The sequence below is a fragment of the Eumetopias jubatus genome, unplaced genomic scaffold, assembly GCF_037043125.1.
Source record: "Eumetopias jubatus isolate StellerSeaLion01/CBP00866 unplaced genomic scaffold, mEumJub1_p1.0 scaffold_6, whole genome shotgun sequence".
Taxonomy (NCBI): Eukaryota; Metazoa; Chordata; class Mammalia; order Carnivora; family Otariidae; genus Eumetopias; species Eumetopias jubatus.
Genome location: NW_028274812.1, coordinates 125,680,267 through 125,699,293, shown reverse-complemented (window position 1 = coordinate 125,699,293; position 19,027 = coordinate 125,680,267). Strand labels below are relative to the sequence as shown.

The 19,027-nt window shown below is 37.5% G+C and overlaps 1 protein-coding gene across 8 annotated transcripts in view; it reads right to left on the bottom strand.

Annotated features, from left to right (window-relative positions):
• PRP4K (pre-mRNA processing factor kinase PRP4K) overlaps positions 1–18,808 on the bottom strand; it is a 38,230-nt gene extending 19,422 nt beyond the window's left edge. For all 8 annotated transcript variants that reach the window (XM_088024105.1, XM_088024107.1, XM_088024108.1 and 5 more), the window contains exons 1-5: positions 18,626–18,808; positions 9,101–10,300; positions 6,370–6,546; positions 2,232–2,387; positions 768–849 (exon numbers count right to left, since the gene is read on the bottom strand). In XM_088024105.1, the coding sequence (XP_087880231.1) occupies positions 768–849; positions 2,232–2,387; positions 6,370–6,546; positions 9,101–10,300; positions 18,626–18,762 (1,752 nt within the window). In that variant the 5' untranslated portion in view covers positions 18,763–18,808. The remainder of the gene's footprint in view (positions 1–767; positions 850–2,231; positions 2,388–6,369; positions 6,547–9,100; positions 10,301–18,625) is intronic.
• Positions 18,809–19,027: the final 219 nt, after the last annotated feature.

Genomic DNA, 19,027 nt, shown 5'->3' with positions numbered 1-19,027 from the left:
TTCAAGTTCTTTCCTTTGCTCTGACCTCCAGTGCTAGATTTATGATTTGCTATGTATGTGTAGGTAGGCTGGCAGGCACAACTATTCTTTCCTTTTGCCTGATATCTTCCTTATAGTATCTAAACATTTTTCACTTCTTCCAGAATGTGTTCTTTACTCCATCACTCACCTTCCCATGATCAAGAGAAAGCATTACACTTTACAGGCACTGCCACCCACAAAGGATCTAGTAGCCATGGCTCTATCTCAGGATGCCCAAGGCATAACGGACAATCTTCCAAGGAAGGTAATCTTAAATGACTACACAAAGACTTATATACAACACCCTCTCCCCACCCCATTTTCTTAATCACCTACCTCTAAACTACTTTTAAAATTATTTTTGAGATGTCCCATTTAAGCAATCACAGTTACACAAGAAAATCTATTTTTTTAGACATTAAAATGGTTTTCCCCCCCGATATAGAAACAGGTATAATTACATAACTTTTTGCTAAATGAAATTCCAAAAACCAAAAACAAACAAAAACAAAAAACACTTCAAATTTTGCCTTATAGTTTATATCCAAATCCTATATATAACAAAAAAGGGCAACCATTTCAACATAAGAAATTATCTTTTCAAATCTCATAAAGATAATTTCACATATACATTTCCTTAAGACTTAATTGCTACCACCATCGATTCTTTATTAAAGTAAAAACCCTTTTACTAAGAGAGTAATTATTTAAAAAGGATTGCTCAAAACTTTACTAATATCACATACCTGAACAATCGCCTGCCTCTGTATTCTTCTCTGTTCTATTAGGGCTTCTTCATCTTCTTCCTCTACATCAAAATCTTCAAGGCTTTAAAAAAAAAAAATTGCACATATATACACACAATTTCAAACATCCTTAGACAGTCACAAACCATAACTATTACACAGTTTAAAAATAAAAGCTAGAAAACACAGGTTATCCGGAAGTTCCAGCAAAGTCTTAAGCCACCTTATTCTCTTTATCCTGTTTCTAAACTCTCTCAGTTGCCTGGTTTGGAATCCTGGCAAGTAATTTAACCCTCTGTATATCATTTTTCTCCTGACTTGTTTCATGGCACCAAATTAGGAACAAAAGATCCTTAAGTTCAAAAAAGTAACCCCTGGCTCTACCATGACCTTGCTATTACTAAAGTCATTTCACCTAGCCAGCCTCAGTTTTAACCCCTAACAGAGTAAGAGTGAGACATGTAAGAAAACTAGTACCTTCTCTGGGTCACAGAAAGCTATAGATCCTTGGCAAGCTATGGATCTTTTCCCTATCAAAGATGCGTATGTAAATATTCGCCTACAATCTGACGAGGAATGTGGCTCTATCCCCAGACACTGCCCAACTGGTCCCAATTTCCTCCCAAAGAACTCTGAATCTTTACAATCCCTCCCCGCACAGCCTCTTTTATGATCTGCTGAATGTTCACTGCACACCAGTAAGCAAACTGCATTCTCAAGATATCAGGATCCATGTTTAACACCCTTCCCTTAACTTGCATATCACCTAGCTCTGATTGGGCTTTCTTGACCTTAGCACTACTGATATTTTGACAATTCTTTGTTATGGAAGAGGGCATTGTCCTGTGCATTAGCAGATATTGAACAGTATCTCTGGTCTCTAGCCACAAGATGACAACCAAAAATACCTTTGGATATTGACAAAATGTCCTCAGAAAGGCAAATTACCCCCAGCTGAGGACCACTGCTCTAAATTATTTTTTGAGATGTTCTATCTAGACAACTAAATTCACATTAAAAAAATTTTATCCACTAGACAGTGAAATGTTTCTGTATTTTCCACACTGTAACAGGCATACTTAACACCAGATAGCTTCAACCGCAAAGTATGTATCATTTCACACGAACTGAAAAGTTTAAAAATCACTATAGCCCCCACCCCCAACCACTGTAAAACTGGTAATCAAGATTGGTAGGGCTGTTATCTCTAACAAAATGAAAAAGGGAAGGCTCATGATATTCACTCCAGTCAAAACTGGCAAAACTGGAACCTCTAAAATCAGAAAACCATGACCTCTGCCACATAATTTTAACCTATAAAATATACAGAAAAAATTAACTTGTAAATTCAGGATCTAATTAATAGATTCACTTACAATATCCAGGTGGAAATTAAAAGATTTCCAGGTCAAACAGTACTTGTCTAAATTGGAAAAAGGCAATTATGAGAAATTCCATCCTTACTTATCATCAGATGAAGATTCTTGTTCAACTTTCATTCCTTCAGAAAGACTTCCTTTAAATTTATCTTCCTTTATTTTGCTTCTGCTCCTACGTCTACGACCACCCCGTGATCGAGACCGCCTTCTCAAGCGTGACCGGCTCCTCCGACCTCTGTCCCTATTGGGGGGGGGGGCATCATACATACACACATTTTAAAGGTCAATTAAAGGTAGAGAAGCTGTGGGTGTGTTGGGGGCAGTAGTATAAAGAACTCTTTGTACTTTTCAAAAGCTCTATTTTGCTGTGAACCTAAAACTGTTCTAAAAATGGAATCTTTTAAAAAGGGGTTAATTAAAAATTTAAAGTAAAATAACAGATCAGAAAGATTGGGTTAATCAGCTTAATTGAAGATAACTAAAATACAGCTATTGTTCTTACTGGACTGCAAAGGGGCACAAAAGAACTCTGGGGGCAATAGAAATGTTCTTGATTTTGGTGATTATGTGTTTGTCAAAACTCCTATAACTTTACACCAAAAAAGGTGAATCTATTTTATGTGAATATGTTTCAATAAAACCGAGTTTAAAAAGAGATCACTGCTAATAAGGTATAAAAAGACAAATGTGACAAAAATTCCAAGTCTAATTAACATGCCCCTCAGACATTTTTATAAGTGCAAAAAGGTCTTGCCTCATGTGTAACAGAAACTGATATTATAGTTCAAGCATTAAAGGTGAAGTTTATGTTGGAAAGATGCTATGGAACTCCAAACAAAAGGTTGCTAAGTCTACAGAGAATTGGCAAACTCCCAGTTACTATCACATCTGACTACCATGCTTATGTCACATTTCTCAAGAAACCTTACTAAAATAACATGAAAGGAACAACTGAAAAGAAAACCCTCAGGCAAAGAGAATGAGAAGAATTATGACAACAAAATCTTGATGTGCAAATTGGATAGAATAGTAATAAATCAAATTTAAATATTAGTCCAACAGGAACAGACAAGGTAAATAAGAAACAAGTAAATGCATGCTACAAAACCCAAGAAAGCCTCACAAACTGGAGACACCATATTCTGTTAGATGTGGTGTAAGGTAAAAGCTAAAAAGAACTGGTTGAAAGCCTTAGCAACAGCTTGCCTCTGAATAGTTCCCTTCCTGACTCAGTAGAAAATGCCAAAAATCCCCCTTCACATTCTGGCATAATACTTAAAATTTATTTTATAGAGAGGTGTTGGTTGTTATAAAAACTGACCCAAGGTAGCAGGGAGGCACAGTACTGTACTGAACATTAAAGGAATAAGGGGAAGTCTACATTATGAAGAACCACAACTCTCCTTGCAAACATGACAATATTCTCCAGCAGATGAGAGGATTCTGGAAAACTGCTAGCCCAAAAGAAGAGGGCTACAGTCATGGATATGCTAAAGAGATTGATACACTGAAGTGATACCCACTAAGCCACAAATTCTACATTCTCAGAATGGAAGAAAGCTTCCATTCAGCTTTCACAGTGGCTTAAGTTTTAAATGAGAATAGGCAACAAGAAGGATCCAGCTGTTTATGAGTAAAGTCCTCAAATGAAAAAAGGTAAGGAACAACAACAGGAATCTGGGAAGAAAAGTTTAAAATGAAAAAGTATAGGTAAGAAAAAACTCCATAAAATAAACTCATTATCATCTTTGACCTAAGAGATGCTATTTCTATAAAACATGAGTAAAATGTCACAATAAAAATTAAACAGCCAACAAGTCTTAGAAATAAAAATAAATATACATGAGCACAGGGGGAAAAAAATCAATAGAAAGGTAAGAAGGGTGAATGGGAAAATCTCCTAGATTGAAAGTAGAACAAAAGGACAAACATCAAAGATGACTGTGTGTGTGGGGAAATCAGTGGAACAATACAGAAGGTCCAGTGGGGCGGGGGGGGGGGGGGGGGGGGGGGGACAATGGGCAAGAAGGCAAACCAAAACAAAAACAAAAGAGAGAAAATTTCCCAGAATAGGCAGTCATAATATTTCTGCTTTAAAGGGCCTATTTAGTGCCCAGCAAAATCAATGGAAAGAGACATGCACCAAGGCACATTATAGTGGAATTCCAGAATGCAGGACATTTATTATAAAAACAGAGGGAGAGAGACAAAGCAAGTCCTCTTAGAAATGCCCAGGCATCAGAACAGGACTTCTCAATAGCAATACTGGAAACCAGAAATCTGTGGAATAACAATTTCAAAATTCTTAAGAAAAAAATTATTTCAACTTGCAATTCTACTCCTTGACAAATCAAATCAGCAATGGGAATTTAAAAAAAGTGGCAGGGGGGTGCCCTGGGTGGCTCAGTCGTTAAGCGTCTGCCTTCGGCTCAGGTCATGATCCCAGGGTCCTGGGATCAAGCCCCGCATCGGGCTCCCCGCTCCGCGGGAAGCCTGCTTCTCCCTCTCCCACTCCCCCTGCTTGTGTTCCCTCTCTCACTGTGTGTCTCACTGTTGGATAAATAAAATCTAAAAGAAAAGAAAAGAAGAAGAAAAGAAAAGAAAGAAAAGAGAAGACAAGACAAGACAAGAAAAAAGAAAAGAAAAAGAAAGAAAATAAAAAAGGGGGGAATTTTAAGAAACAAAAGTCCCCCAAAATGTCCTTTTCATAGGAAGTTGTTGGAGATGCATTAACAAAGCAAGGAAGTAAAACCTGAAAATGCTGGATACAGGAAAGGGAAACACAAAATAAGACAGAAACAAGGGAATATCCAGAGGACAGAAAAGGGAAAACAAATTCTACAATAACTGTACAAGCAGGCCTATTAGTCAGTTTGGAGACAGAAGGCTAGAAACATTAGGAGGAAGGTCTTTCCTTGCCCCCTTCCCCTGACTACTTGCTCAGCAATGAGCAACAGGCACAAGAGCATAATGACTATAAAAACATAGAGAAATGTGATACAATTAGGTAGAAAAGAAAGTGTGATGGGTGGAATTAAAAAAAGTAATTGCTGGGGTGCATGTGTGGCTCAGTTTGTTAAGTGTCCAACTCTTGATTTCAGCTCAGGTATTGATCTCAGGGTTTTGAGTTTAAACCCCATACTGGGCTCCACTATGAGCACGGAGTCTACTTAAGAAAGGAAAAGAAAAGAAATTGTCCAAAGTAAGAAATCAATAAATAACATGGCAATAACTTCAAAAATTTAAACATACACAACCTCAGACAAAGCACTTCTACTTCAAGAAATCTAGTATACAAAAATACTCAGAGATAATGTAAAGATGTATCCACTGGTTGGAATATAAGCCATTGGCATGCTGTCTTTTTAAACTACATTCATGTATTAGTTCAATTAAAAATGTTAAAAAATTGGCAAATGAAAGTCCACTTATGTTTGAGTTAAAATGTTTAACACACAGGGCTGCGTGAGTGGCTCAGTCGGTTAAGTGGTAGACTTAGTTTCAGCTTAGGTCATGATTTCAGGGCTGTGAGATGAAGCCTGAGGCTGGCTCTGTGCTCAGCAGGGAGTCTGCTTGAGATTCTTTCCCTCTGCCCTTGCCCCCACTTGCATGCTGTAAAATAGATACACCTTTAAAAAAATATTTAGTGCATATACTTTAAAATGATTCCTGCTTTACAAACCAACATTTTGATTAACCAATTCACTACATGTGCTTTACATAAAATGGTTTCTACTACTGTGAGTTAAAGAGTTTTTGCCAAGAGAGTCTTTAACAACTACTGAGGCTATCATCTTGAGGTCATGTTCTAAGGGGACCAAATAAAAGTTAATAGAAAAATAGAGACCTGCAATTACATAATGACTGGAAACTGGGCTATTTATTACCTTATAATCTATCCTGCTTAAAACAAAACAAAACAAACCAGTAAACATAGCTCATGTAGTATTTCTTTCTTAAGAAGTAGGAAAAAAAAAGTGTTCCCCTTTCAAAAGACTGAGTTTTTAATGAACCACTAACTTAAATTTGAAAAAAAGATAAAGAAAAATCAGTGTGTGTGAAATATCACATTGGTAAAAAGGAAACTACATGGGATCGCAGCTTCAATTTTTCACAGAGAAAAATGGTCTTTAAGAAAACCCACCTAATGAGCTAATATGAAGCTTCAGAAGCATACAGAGTTTAATGAATGAAAAAGGTCAACATATGTAACATATCTCTACCTCCTCCGAGGAGACCTGCTTCTTCTCCTGGGTGACCTACTACGTCTGAGTGGGGAACGAGACCGTCTTCTAATTGGAGATCTACTTGCTCTTCTTCGGGTTGGAGACCACCTATTGATCGGGCTGGCATCTTTTGATCTTTCACGTCTACTGAGGATATCATCTCGAGGTCGTGTTCTTAAGGGGACCAAATACAGGTTAATAGAAAAATACATTAATGAATTTGTTTTGCACATAAAAGACATCTTTAGAAAGGGCACACTAACCTGAAGACAGAACACACAGATTAACATGTTTTGCAACAAAACTTGAATTCAGAAAATCACAATTACATTTTGGGGTTATGGTACGCACACAGTAAAAGGTCTATTCCCTCTGGTCTCACAATTTGAAAAACTATAAAGGTTATTAATGTTGTTAAACCACTGATTCTAATTCCAGATAAACAACTCAAATAAAACTTGTCTAAGTAACAGTATTCCATTTCCTCCAGTTTGAAGACTGTTTTCTTCCTAAATTTTGACATTTTGTAATGTAGTCTTATTCTTAATGTATTACATACAACAGCATCTTACAATCACTGTTAACCTTAGAACAAAGAAAATCTAAGTAAGGGTTTAGAGAAAGGGACAGTCCATCTAGTCAAGGAAATACATATTGGTATAACTTTCCTGTTAAGACATTCAACAATACTTCATAAAATGTAAATGTACATTACCTTAGACTTTGCAATTTCACTTCTATGAATCTATGCTACAAAAAACTTCACACATAAACAATGGACATCTTTGCATAGAATCCTGGAAAACTGGAACCAACCAAAATTTTCATGTTTCAGTAAGGGAATGATTAGAGGTGACCCTTGAACATGGGTTTGAACGGCACAGGTTCACTCACATGCAGACTGTTTTTACAGTACAGTACTGTAAATGTATTTAGTCTTCCTTAGGATTTTCTTACCTCTAACTTACTTCAACAATACAGTATATATGATACTAGAGCATACAAAATACGTGGTAAGTTATTGGTAAGGATTCCAGTTAGCAGTAAGCTATTAGTAATTGAGTTTTGGAGGAGTCCAAAGTTATATGCCCATTTCTGACTGTGTGAGCAACTGGTGCCCATAACCCCTGTGTTGTTCAAAGCTCAACTTTGTATATATATATATACTGTGAAATATGGTGCTGCTATATAAAGAGCTAAAAAAAAAGATCTTTGCTGTCACAGAAATGTTTCATGAAAAAAGCAAATCACATTTTAATATGTAAGACTCCATTTCCGTATGAAAGAATATTCATATAATTGTATGTGCATAAAAAAAGAACTAGGACATATTCTTATGACTGGTAGTGAAGGATGAAAAGGTAAAAACTACAGGCTTTTGCCTTATCTGAATTTCTCTTTAATTAGTATCTTTTCTGTAATTAAAAAAAATTATTTCAAATATTCAACTCTAGTCCTTAATAAACCGCTCTGAATTTCCTTTTCAAAGGGAAGACAAACTGAAAGAAACAAAGATCACTTAGAAACACTTTAGAGAACATAATCAGCAACAATAACTGTCTCAATTTAGAAAGCTAAAGGAAGAAGGGGCCATTTAATTACAATGCTACTTAGAAGAATTAAGAGTATCTAAGATACAGCACTTTGTGAAAACAGCATTCTTGAAATTTTTCAGAAAAAACGATTTAAACTTTAAGGTCAACTTTATTTATACTCAGACACAATACGTGGCTAGGAATTCGTATCTTTACATAGTATAAGCCAACCTTCTTTTAAGCTAAACCTGGCTGATAATTTCACATGTCCAATTATTCAACATAAGGATACTAAAAAAAAATCAAGTTTCTAAAGTAGTTTAGACTAGTCTAAACAATCCCCACCCACTCTGCTAAAATCCTTCATGTGCCTTAATTACCTATTAGTTCTATGATGCTAGGTAAATGGAATAATCTCTCAATTTTCTCATTTATAAAATGAATATGAGAGTCACTCTACTTTATGAGGAGAGATAATGAGGAGAATTTGAGGAAAAAACCGATGGGCTAAAAGCATTATACAAATATGAATCATTTTCATTATTATTGGTAAAAAAATAAAATCATTTCTTACACTATTCTTCTTCCTAAACTTAAGACATAACTATTTTTTTAAACAATGCGATTACAGGTATATGAATTAGTAACAAAAAAAATGTCCACTTTCAATTTAATTTTGTTTTGGGGGCAAAAAAAAATTTGGTAGTTCCAATTTACATTGTTGGAATTCAAAATCATGCCAGTTCAAAAGAATGGATACATCACAATCCTTAAATTGACACCTCCTTTTTTAAAGTTAAAAATTTCAGCCTATACTGTTCAATGAAAAATCCTTGCTCTAGAAATTCCCCTCACTTCCCATAAATGGGAATATACAAATGGGTATACCTATATAGATTTTTTTATCAGCCAAATTACTTGGATTTAAAACAGTGATTCTGCAAATTTGATACTAAATTAAGAACCTGGGGGGAAAAAACTGATTCTGTCAACCAAGTTCAGTATTTGTAAATCTTTTAGTCAAGATACTCACTGAAAAAAGTACAAATATTAATTTAGTTAGTGGACAGGATCTATTTAAAACTGTAAGACTGATTACACTACCTCATTTTTTATTGTGTACAAGCTCTAGTTTCTCCTTTTTAAAATCCGGTGCATTGGTAAAAAGCATTAACATTTTGAAAACAAGTTACCTTGGAGAAGAAAGTCGTCTCCTTTCTGGTTCTCTTCGTTTTCTTTCCAAGGATCGGCTCTTGGCTCTTCTACCAGGAGACAGAGTTCGGGAAGGTGATTTGCTTTGTTTAGACCTTCTGTCATTTACAAGTGGAGATCTACTTCTCCTTGATTTATCCCGCTGTTTTGGAGACAAACTTCTTCTTTTAGGACTTCGACCAGGTCTTCTACTGGGTGACCGATTTTCTTTCCCAGAAGAAGCATCTTTAGAGGGAGATTTAATTGGCTTCTTTTCTTTATCCGCGTCAGACCGTTTTGATTTTCTCTCTTTGGACCGTGATCTTCTGTCTTTGGATTTACCTCTTAAGTCAACTGGGGATCTGGATTTTTTGCCTCGATCACGACTTCTACTTTCATTTATAATTGGGGATTTTTTTCTATCTTTTGACCTACTTTTATCTTCAATTTTAACCTTGTCATCAGTAGGAGATCTGGCCTTCCCAATTTTCTCTTGAGATCGCCTTCTAAGGGTAGGAGATTTTGATTTCCTTGCTTGATCTTGAGACTTACTTCTCTTGGATGGACTTTTGGACTTTTTCCTCTCCTTTGACTTGCTCCTAGTTGTCTTCTCTTTAACTATTTCAACACCTCCCTTACTTTTCTTTTTATCACTCCTATGTCTAGTCCGTTCTTTGGATCTGCTTTTACTTCGCTTTTTCGTACTATTTTTATTGTCCATTAGTTCAAGTTTCCCCTTTGTACTTGATGATCTGGTACTAGACCTATTTCCATTTCTTGCTTTCTCATGAATCTCCCCCTCTTCTTCAGAGCCAGACTCATAGCCTTGCAATATGAGCCCCATCCCAGATTGGACCTTTCCTTCCATTAACTCATTATCAAGTTCAGCTTTAATCAAGGCTCTCTGTTTTTCCAAGTCTTCCAGCAAAGCTAAATCATCAAGTTTAGTTCTTTTTGCTGGAGACATACCTTCTTTGTCAGAAGCATCAATAACCTCTTTTCTTTTGTGTTTCTTATGTTTATGCTTATGTTTATGTTTTTTATCCTTGTCTTCTTCTGAGGAATGTTTATGTTTCTTATGTTTACTTCTGTGTTTATGCTTCTTTTTTTTGTGACGACTGTGCTTATTTTGAGACTGGTCTTCTGATACTTCTCCATTTTCTTCATTTACACTCTTTTCGGAATTATCAGCATCTTCCATCCTATAAATTTATCAAACACATTTTAAAATTTCATCATTTATCAAGCATTTAGTCATTAACAAAATAATGATAAAATACATCTCAATGTAGCACATGAAGTTAGTCACTGAAATATTTTCAGAACAGCTTCAGACGTTTAATTGCAAAGATATATGGCAAAAACTAACTTAGTGATTTAACTTCAATTTGTTTCTAATGGTTGAACTCAAATACAAAGAATACATACATAATGAGGGAAGTTAAAATAATCACACTTAATAAAAAGAAAATCCAAAACCAGTACAGTAAAATGTTAATATTGATTTAAAGTCACTAACTTTTTAAATCATAATTTCCCACACAGACTTAACACCAAAGGCATGCCCCACCCCCTATTTTCTTTTTCCAGAAAACATACTGCCATATATTGGGAGACTAATCTCTTTCTCCACTTTATATTGAGAAGTATACTTTTGCTTTTTAAAATCTTTACAACCAATATTCAGCTTTATCCAAAACAAACACTCTCTAAATGTGCACTGATGGCTGATGTTTTAACCCCCCAAAGGTTAAAATTTCAAAATGAGCTGACAAGGAGTTAGGACGCTCAGTCTGTAGTGGCCACAGAGCAACCATGTGGTATTAGACTGAATCACATCAAAGGGTCTCCTGTAGGTCAACAATAGTCCAGTATCAGCAAAAGCCTACCAATATTTGTTCAACGGGCTATTTAATCTCTTTAAATTTCAAATGAAAGATTAGTTTCCCAAAATACGCTCATATTGATTGGTGCCATGCAAAAAAAATAATATTAATAAAATTAATTACATCAAAGGGGTAGCTTTTGTGCTTAAATGTTTAGACTATGCTGAAAGAGTTTATGATTCTAAATTATTTTGCTAAATCCTTGCTGTTCATTAATCCCAGGTTAAACGCAGATTACAACAGTATTATTTAACCTTCTCCTTTAAAATCATTCCATACTAAAACATTGCATCCCAGAATATGAGACTAACACTAGACTTTAAATCATTAATCATTCAGACACACTATTATTGGAGGAAGATATGGATTATTTTGTCCAAGTCCTTCAAGTTATATACTCCTGTACTTTTACTAAATTTATTATTTGTGCCAAAATTAAGAACTAAGGAATTCTTTTTTTTTTTTTAAGAGAAGGAAGGGGAGAAATGGGAGGGGAGAGAGAGAATCTTAAGCAGGTTCTACACCCAGCGCGAAGCCAGATGCGGGGCTCAATCTCACGACTCTGAGATCATGACCTGAGCCAAAATCAGGAGTCAGATCCTTAACTGACTGAGCCACCCAGGCGCCTCAGAATTCAATTTCTTTTAACATTTTTTTAAAATCACTACACTTAATGCAGACATTAAGAAAGGCAGCAGGAAAACAAGATGTATAAGAACTGTACCTGCCACCTCAAGGAAATTATAGTTCAGGGGAAAAGAAAGTCACATGAAACACTGGAAGAATGCAATGATAAAGACACAAATAAGGGCATTATGGGAACACTGAAGGATCAACTAAAATCATTCTGAAAATGGTCAAGGAGATCACAGAAAAACCCCAGCTACTTGTTAAGCAGAGACTTTGAAAGGAGAGAAGGAATGTTTATTGAGAAGGTACATAGATTATAAAATAAAGGTTGAGTAAAAATGTCCTAGAGAATGAGTAAGAAATTAACGAGAAGGGAAAAGAGTACTTTAGATGGGGGAAAAAAAAGTGACAAAAGGTACAGTTATAAATAGCAAACTATAAGCAGATCAGTGTTGCCAGGGCATCAAACTTGTGAAGAAACTAGTCTAATGGTTAAGATCTCAACTGGACCAATTCCAGGAGATGAAAAGATATTGCAGGAGATTATGGGAGTGAGTGGTTGAGATAGAGTTAGAGGCTCACTGGGGTCAGAGGCCCAGGAACTGCAAGATTAGGTTGCTGGAGAGTGGTCTGTAAAGACACTGTCATTATGGCAGAAGTCAGAGGAGAATTTGGTCCTCCAGTCAGGTCTCAGTCTTCAGCAAAGTTGGAAGGGCTGAGGAGGGAGGTGACATACTAGAGATATTTTTGAAAAGTTCTTAGTTGATAACAATGAGGTGGTGTGGAGAACATGAACATACAACTACCACATGGCAAAAAATTAAAATTTTTGCCAGACTGCCAATCTCCACTTTGGTACTGTGGACTGTGAGAAAGAAGAAAGTACTGAAGACAGCTGCAGAGAAAGCTGTATCTTCTGGTTGAGAGGTTTTAGTTTGGACTGACTTCTCTCTAATGGGGAACAAAGACGACAGAATAAATAAGCAAACAAAAAAAATATATAACAAAGATGACAGAATAAAAATATATATTTGCATCTTCCAGTGGACTTTAATCAAAATTCTGTCATCAAAAGAGTTCTTGTAGCATACAATGTTAAGATGGGCATGTCAACTTGGTCCTACAAATGGAATTTCCACAGATTTGCACTTCAAACACGTATGAAAAATAAAATATATAATATTTAGCTTTATAAATTTCCCCACTTCATCACTTTGTCCTTAAAATAAATTACTACCTCTGTCCAATAAATTAAGCAACCTGGAGTCACAAAGCAAGTATCAGCCAAATGACTTCCATTTCCTGAAAAAGTTCTGGGGGAAATACTTGAGACAGTCAAATGCTTACAGGAATCAACATGAATTAAAACTAACACATTCCTCACAGTGGGGCGAGACATCAAAAATAGAAGGCTGCTAATGGCTGTTCTTCTCTGTTGGGAAAAAATAAATTCCCCCTGACCATACCGAATGGTTGTAGAAGCTGCAACTGAACTTTTGGCACCGGTGGAGAAAAGAGGCTTTGCAAAGAGGCTTTCCAGGGTTCTCTGGATCATCAAATTTTCTCAAAGACTTAGAAAAAGAAAGTGTAGTATCTTTACGTGAAAAAAAAACGAAAACAAAAACAAACAACATGGTTCTATTATGGTGGGGAGAGAGGGGAAACCACAGGTTTAAGTAGAAAACACAAAGACATTTCTTTTTCTTCCTTTTTTTTTAAGGTTTTTATTTGACAGAGAGTGTGCGCGCACCCACAGGGAGAGGCAGCAGGAGGGAGAGAGAGAGAATCCTTAAGCAGACTCCCCGCTGAGCATGGGGACTTACATGGGGCTCGTTCCAGGACCCTGAGATCACCACCCGAGCTAAAACCAAGAGTCGGACGCTTAAAAGACTGAACCACCCAGGCGCTCCGGTACAAAGACTTTTCAACTTTGTTCCTTATATAGGCTATATCCTCATATAAGTAACCACTTCCCTTACCCTGAAATCTCCCATCACACAACCTAGAAAGTGGTAGTATAGTTTTGTTTTGTTTTTTTCCCAAAACTCAACTTATAGGGGAAAACGTGTGAGAAAAACTCAATTAGGCTAATTCAAGATATGGAGACAAGTATGGAGAACCTTTTTAAAGGCTGACAATGATTTTCAGGCATATAAAATCTCAGTGCCCAAAGTACAAAATTCTAGTCAATAAGCTAAAACTCAAACTATCTGAAGATCCTCTAATGTGTCTTTAGGAACCAGTCTCCATAGCCAGACTATCTGGTTTCAAATCCTGATTCCAATACTAGTTGTGTGGCCTCAAGTCTACAGGCACCTCATCTACAAACTGCAGAAAATAGTACCTACCTCAAAGCAAGCTGTGAGGATCACATGGTTGTTAATAGATGTTATTAAGGCTCGTAATAGTGCCTAGCACAAACCAAGTGCCTCAAAAGTAAGAGATTATTCTTCCTCAGAAACTGGATAAATATTTCTCACCATGACACTGTGGAGCTGTCAGGGCTGATACTAAGAATGTTATTTTCAGTAATATGGTCAAAGAGCATGGATTGAGTCAAACTACCTTGTTCAAATGGTGTTTCCAACATGACACACCTAGTCTAACCTTAGGCAAGTCGCTCCTCCATGCCTCAGTTTTCTCAATGGTACAAACTGGGGAAATAACAGTACTGATAAATCACAGACTTGTTGTAGCAGTAAGTTCATATATAAAAGGCTACCACACAAAGTATTGAAGAAATACCGTCTAAGTCTCCAGGACAGAGGAGACTAAGTTTCAAGGAAGTTTAAGGGTCCTGCCTTCGGTCAAACACACATCAAGCTAGTGAGAAGGCTAGTATTACATTCCAAGTCAGTCAAGAACTCTTCCATTTGACTGAAGATACTTTTAAAATGTCAGATCATATCACTACTCTGTGTGAAACTTGATTATTGCTTCCTAGCACATTCAGAATAAAAACCAAAATTGTTTACAAGGCCCCATACTATCTGCCCAACCTCCCCAACACATTGATCTTACTACTTTCCTCCCACCCTCACTATGCTTTAGCCACACCGCTCCCCTTAAACAATAGGTAAACCCTACTTCAGGGCCTTGGTACTTGTACTTGCTGTTTCTCCACCTGGAATGCTTTTCCCAGACATATACATTGCTGGTTCCTTTGCCTAGCCTCAGGTCTTTGCTTAAATTACTTTCTCAGTCAAGTTTTCCTCACCAAGTCATTTTAATCACAATCCTCACCCTACCACACACATATCCCCTTTCTCTGCTTATTTTTTTCTCTAAAGTAACTGCCACCACCTAATTCTTGTTTGTCTCTCCGTATTGTAACACATGCCCTATGAGAGCAGAATTTTAATTTATTTAGTTCACTGCTCTATCCCTAAGGCCTAGTAAACTTTCTAACCTATAGTAAGCAGGTACTCAATAAGTAATCTGTTGTGTCAATAAATGATTTATATAGAAGAACAAATAAAAACTGTATTCATTAGACTACAGCTGTGCTTACTGGCTATACTATACTCATCTCTTGACAGGAACCATTTTGTTTTTGCTCAGTTGTATCTCCAGTGCCTCACACAGTGCATACACCTATCTGGTGAATGCAGTGCCCCAAAATGATTTAAATTTAATTACCTCCCTCCCCAAGAAAAATCTACTCTTTGAACCCTTTTCTAGTGCTTTCTACAATTTACAAGTCTTCAAGGAGTTGCAAATCAAAATTCTTAAGAGTTTACCCACAGAGGAAGTAATTTCCTTCAAAAGAAAATCTAGCTCCTAAAGCTTCTGAGAATTAGAAGCTACATCATTATGTCCCGTGTCACTTGAGTTATTTCCATGAGTATCCCTAGTTTCTAATGTAACTTAATGAATGTTATCTAAAGAAATGACTACACTACTGATAAAGATGCTATAAGCACTTAGGGCCTATTAGTTTATTCTCCTACACTGGGGTTAGTAGACCTTCACCCTCCTCAAGTTGCTCTCTCAATGCAAATTCCATAGAAAATACCAACTGAGGTCTGACTAGGTACATCAGGAAATCGTGAACTCAATGAATCGATGGCATGTTACACATAACAAGCTTGTGCGAAAACAGCTAATTTAGGTTCATCATCAACAACTTTCTTCTAAAACTTTACGGAAAGGTACCCTGATAAGAAACTTCATAGTCTTCTTGCATAGTTCATGTTTATAATAAATACAGGTAATTAAGTTCCATATATGTAAATTTACATTTTAACACTTACGTTCTGCAATTGAACACTTTACAATTTACACATTTAGCAGGTCAATGTTTAAACCAACATTTAAAATGGTCTACAAGACTGTCATAAAACAGTACTTACTGAGAATTGAGTAATATCCTTCAAATCACATTATTTGGAAACGAAGCTGATTTGAAGTGCAGACTATATGGAAGTGTTAGGAGTGTTTTTATCATTTATTTTGTTAAATGCAACGTATACGTTTCATCCTTCAAACAAAGGTCTCTGGGCATCTAGCACAACGAAACAACTTTAAAATGAAGACTGATTATGAACCACTAGTGTTATTTTAACTTCGTCTTTTAAATTTTTAAAAAGAATACTCTTAATGACATTTTATTTGGGAGGCATTCAATTTATGCTCTGGAAACAGAATACTGAGCATTCTCTTCTTTACAAAGAAAGTAATTAAGCCTGTTTCTCTGACAACTTCAACTACTTTAATACAGAATTAATGTAGATGTAAAAGTAAGAATGGATTCAAAAGACTAACTAGTCTTAAAATGAACTCCTCCATCCCTCCTTTTCCAAATCAGGTATGGAAAATTAAGCTTCAAAGAATTAGAACTGTCACATCAAAAAAAAAAAATGGACCTTTCTGGGACACTGGAAGTCAATAAAAAGGATTTCAAACCTTAAAGGCTATTTTTAAAAGGAGCCACAATGTATAGTGGGCGACTACACAGTACAATAGTCAGGAGCAGGGCTCTAGAATTAGACTACCTGGGTTTAAACCCTGGGTTTGTCACTTAGTGTGACCTTGGGTAAGTTAACTTAATTTCTCTGTGCTTCAGTTTAACCATCCATTTGTAAAATATAGAAAATAAGTTATCTACCCCCATAGGGTCGTTATAAGGATAAAATATTTGTTCAGTGCTTTGAACAGTATCTGGTACTTGATAAGTGCAAATAAGTAAATGCAGATAAAAATTTAAATGCTTAAAACCATCAAAGAGGCTGAACTAAAGAGAGCTAAAGGACAAACCTAAAAGCCACTAAAAAGCCTTCAGGGAACTTAACTTTTTATTTTGTCCCAAATGTTCCACTTCAAATAGAGCTCATACAATTGTAAACTACTCAGTGTCCTCTAAAGAACTGTTCAGACACTATATTCCAGCATTCACTATGAGGAGCACACAGTACTTGCTTTCATACAAAATTTATTTTCTTTGTTAAACATTTTAAGTGGGACACTTACAGACCAAATACTCCATTTATACCAAGAGTCCTGTGAGGAAGCGAGGTAGAATTAAAGACTATTTATTTCAGGGGCATTCTTATTGCAGAGGCATAAATAAATGCTAATTATTGTCTAGTATTGAATATGCATATAAAATATGATCCAAGCACTCCTCAAAATTAATCTGAACGGTCCCTGAAATCAAATAAATGGACATGATACTACAGAACTTTGAAGAGATTGCTAGAAAAAACAGCTGCATAACATTTGTATTGTACTGGCATAAATACTGGAACGTGCCACACTGTGAACTCAATGAGAAACAAAAGGAGGTGAAGTCTAGTTAAAACTTTAGAATCCATCTGCTCTCTTCTAAGTCAATTTGTGAAGATAACAGAGCAATCTTCAAAAGCCCTCAATTTCAACTTAGTTTAATTTTGAGTAAAGCAAAAGACTGAGGAGTCTAGAACTGAATGCATAGCAATGAAGTGTAGGGGCGCCTGGTAGTAAAAATTTCTCCTCTCAGTCCCTAGTTGCTGGGAGACTGTATCCCTTTCCTAAAACGGATTTTTAAAAAAAAATCAGATAATGCTGATGCACAAAAAGATCGCTCTATGAATGCTGTTTTAAAATTCACTCTCTATTTTGGGTTCTTGTTTGAGTTTTCCCAACATGAACAGGAGAACAAAATACTGCTTTTAAGCAACGGTTAGACTTTGCAGCACATACAAGTTAATGTTTTCACTTGGCCGCATCGATTCTTACGTTAGCTTAATTATAGACATAAACTGCTTGGGTTTGGAAGCAGCTACTACGTCTTCCCCTTGTACTCCCAAAGAAGCCCTACAAACTCAGGCCAAAAATGTCAGGCCTCAAAACCAAGAACTTGATCTTACTTTGCCTCAAGTTTGCAAGTTGGCAAATAAGCTGCCAACAGGCAGAGGGGAAAAAAAAATAGATCGAATGATGCTGGAGTAAGAGCACAGGGATGGGGAAATGAAATACCCCGTTAGCGACAAACTATTATATAGCTCTGGGATGGTCAAAGAGGGTACCCTAGCATCCCTTCTCCTCCCTGCTTTCAGGTCCTAAAACTGACACCAACAGCAGGACGACGGCAGAAAGTCTTATTGCTTGCCCCTCTCCCGCCACTGCTCCTCGGGTGCCCAAAACCGATGCCTCTGAGTGCTGCAGCCAGGGAGCTCGGCTCGGTCCCAGAGGGAGAAATACTAAGGCGCGACCGCACAGTCGCGGCAGTCGCCTCGCGCTCGGGACCTGTAGAGGCCGCTCGCGCGTACGCCTCCCAGGGCAACGACGCGCGGCAGGCCGCGGCCGCCTTCGACCCAACAGCCGCGGCCTCCGCGGGAGTGAAACTCGAAGGCCGCCCGTCCGCCAGGCCCCCACGCCTCCCGCCCAACAACGTATCGCGCGGGGAAAGACAAAGTTTGGCTCTCGCCCTTAGGCCTGAACTTTCCCGCCCGCCCGTGCAGGTCTCCCCGGTTTCCCACTTGGCGGTCTTCAGGGCGCCGGCCTTCCGCACCGCTCACAGAGACTACTTACTCTGGCTGTTCCCGCAGCGACAGAGTCTCCGCGGCGGCCATCTTGAACTTCCTGACTCCTCGGCGGCGGTAGCGGCGGCTTCCCGGACGGTAGAGGCTAGTGGAAGTGGAGGAAAAGGGAGCAGAACCCTCGCGCATGTGCTAACCGCGTAGGGAACCGTGGAGCTCTGAGTCCGCTCTAAGAATCCGGATATAGAAGTGCATCCGGGGACATGGCGCACGAGCGCCATGACGCAACTTCCGGGGCGGGGGTTGGGCGTGAGGAGGTATAGACGGCACCTGCTAAGGGTTTAGGGGGTGAGTGATTTAGGCTTACCTGCTAGTGAATGTTGGCACCGAACATTTGGTTCTGAAAACTTGCTAAAGAAGTCCCAGAGGGAGTCAGATACCGGTATTTTGTGTG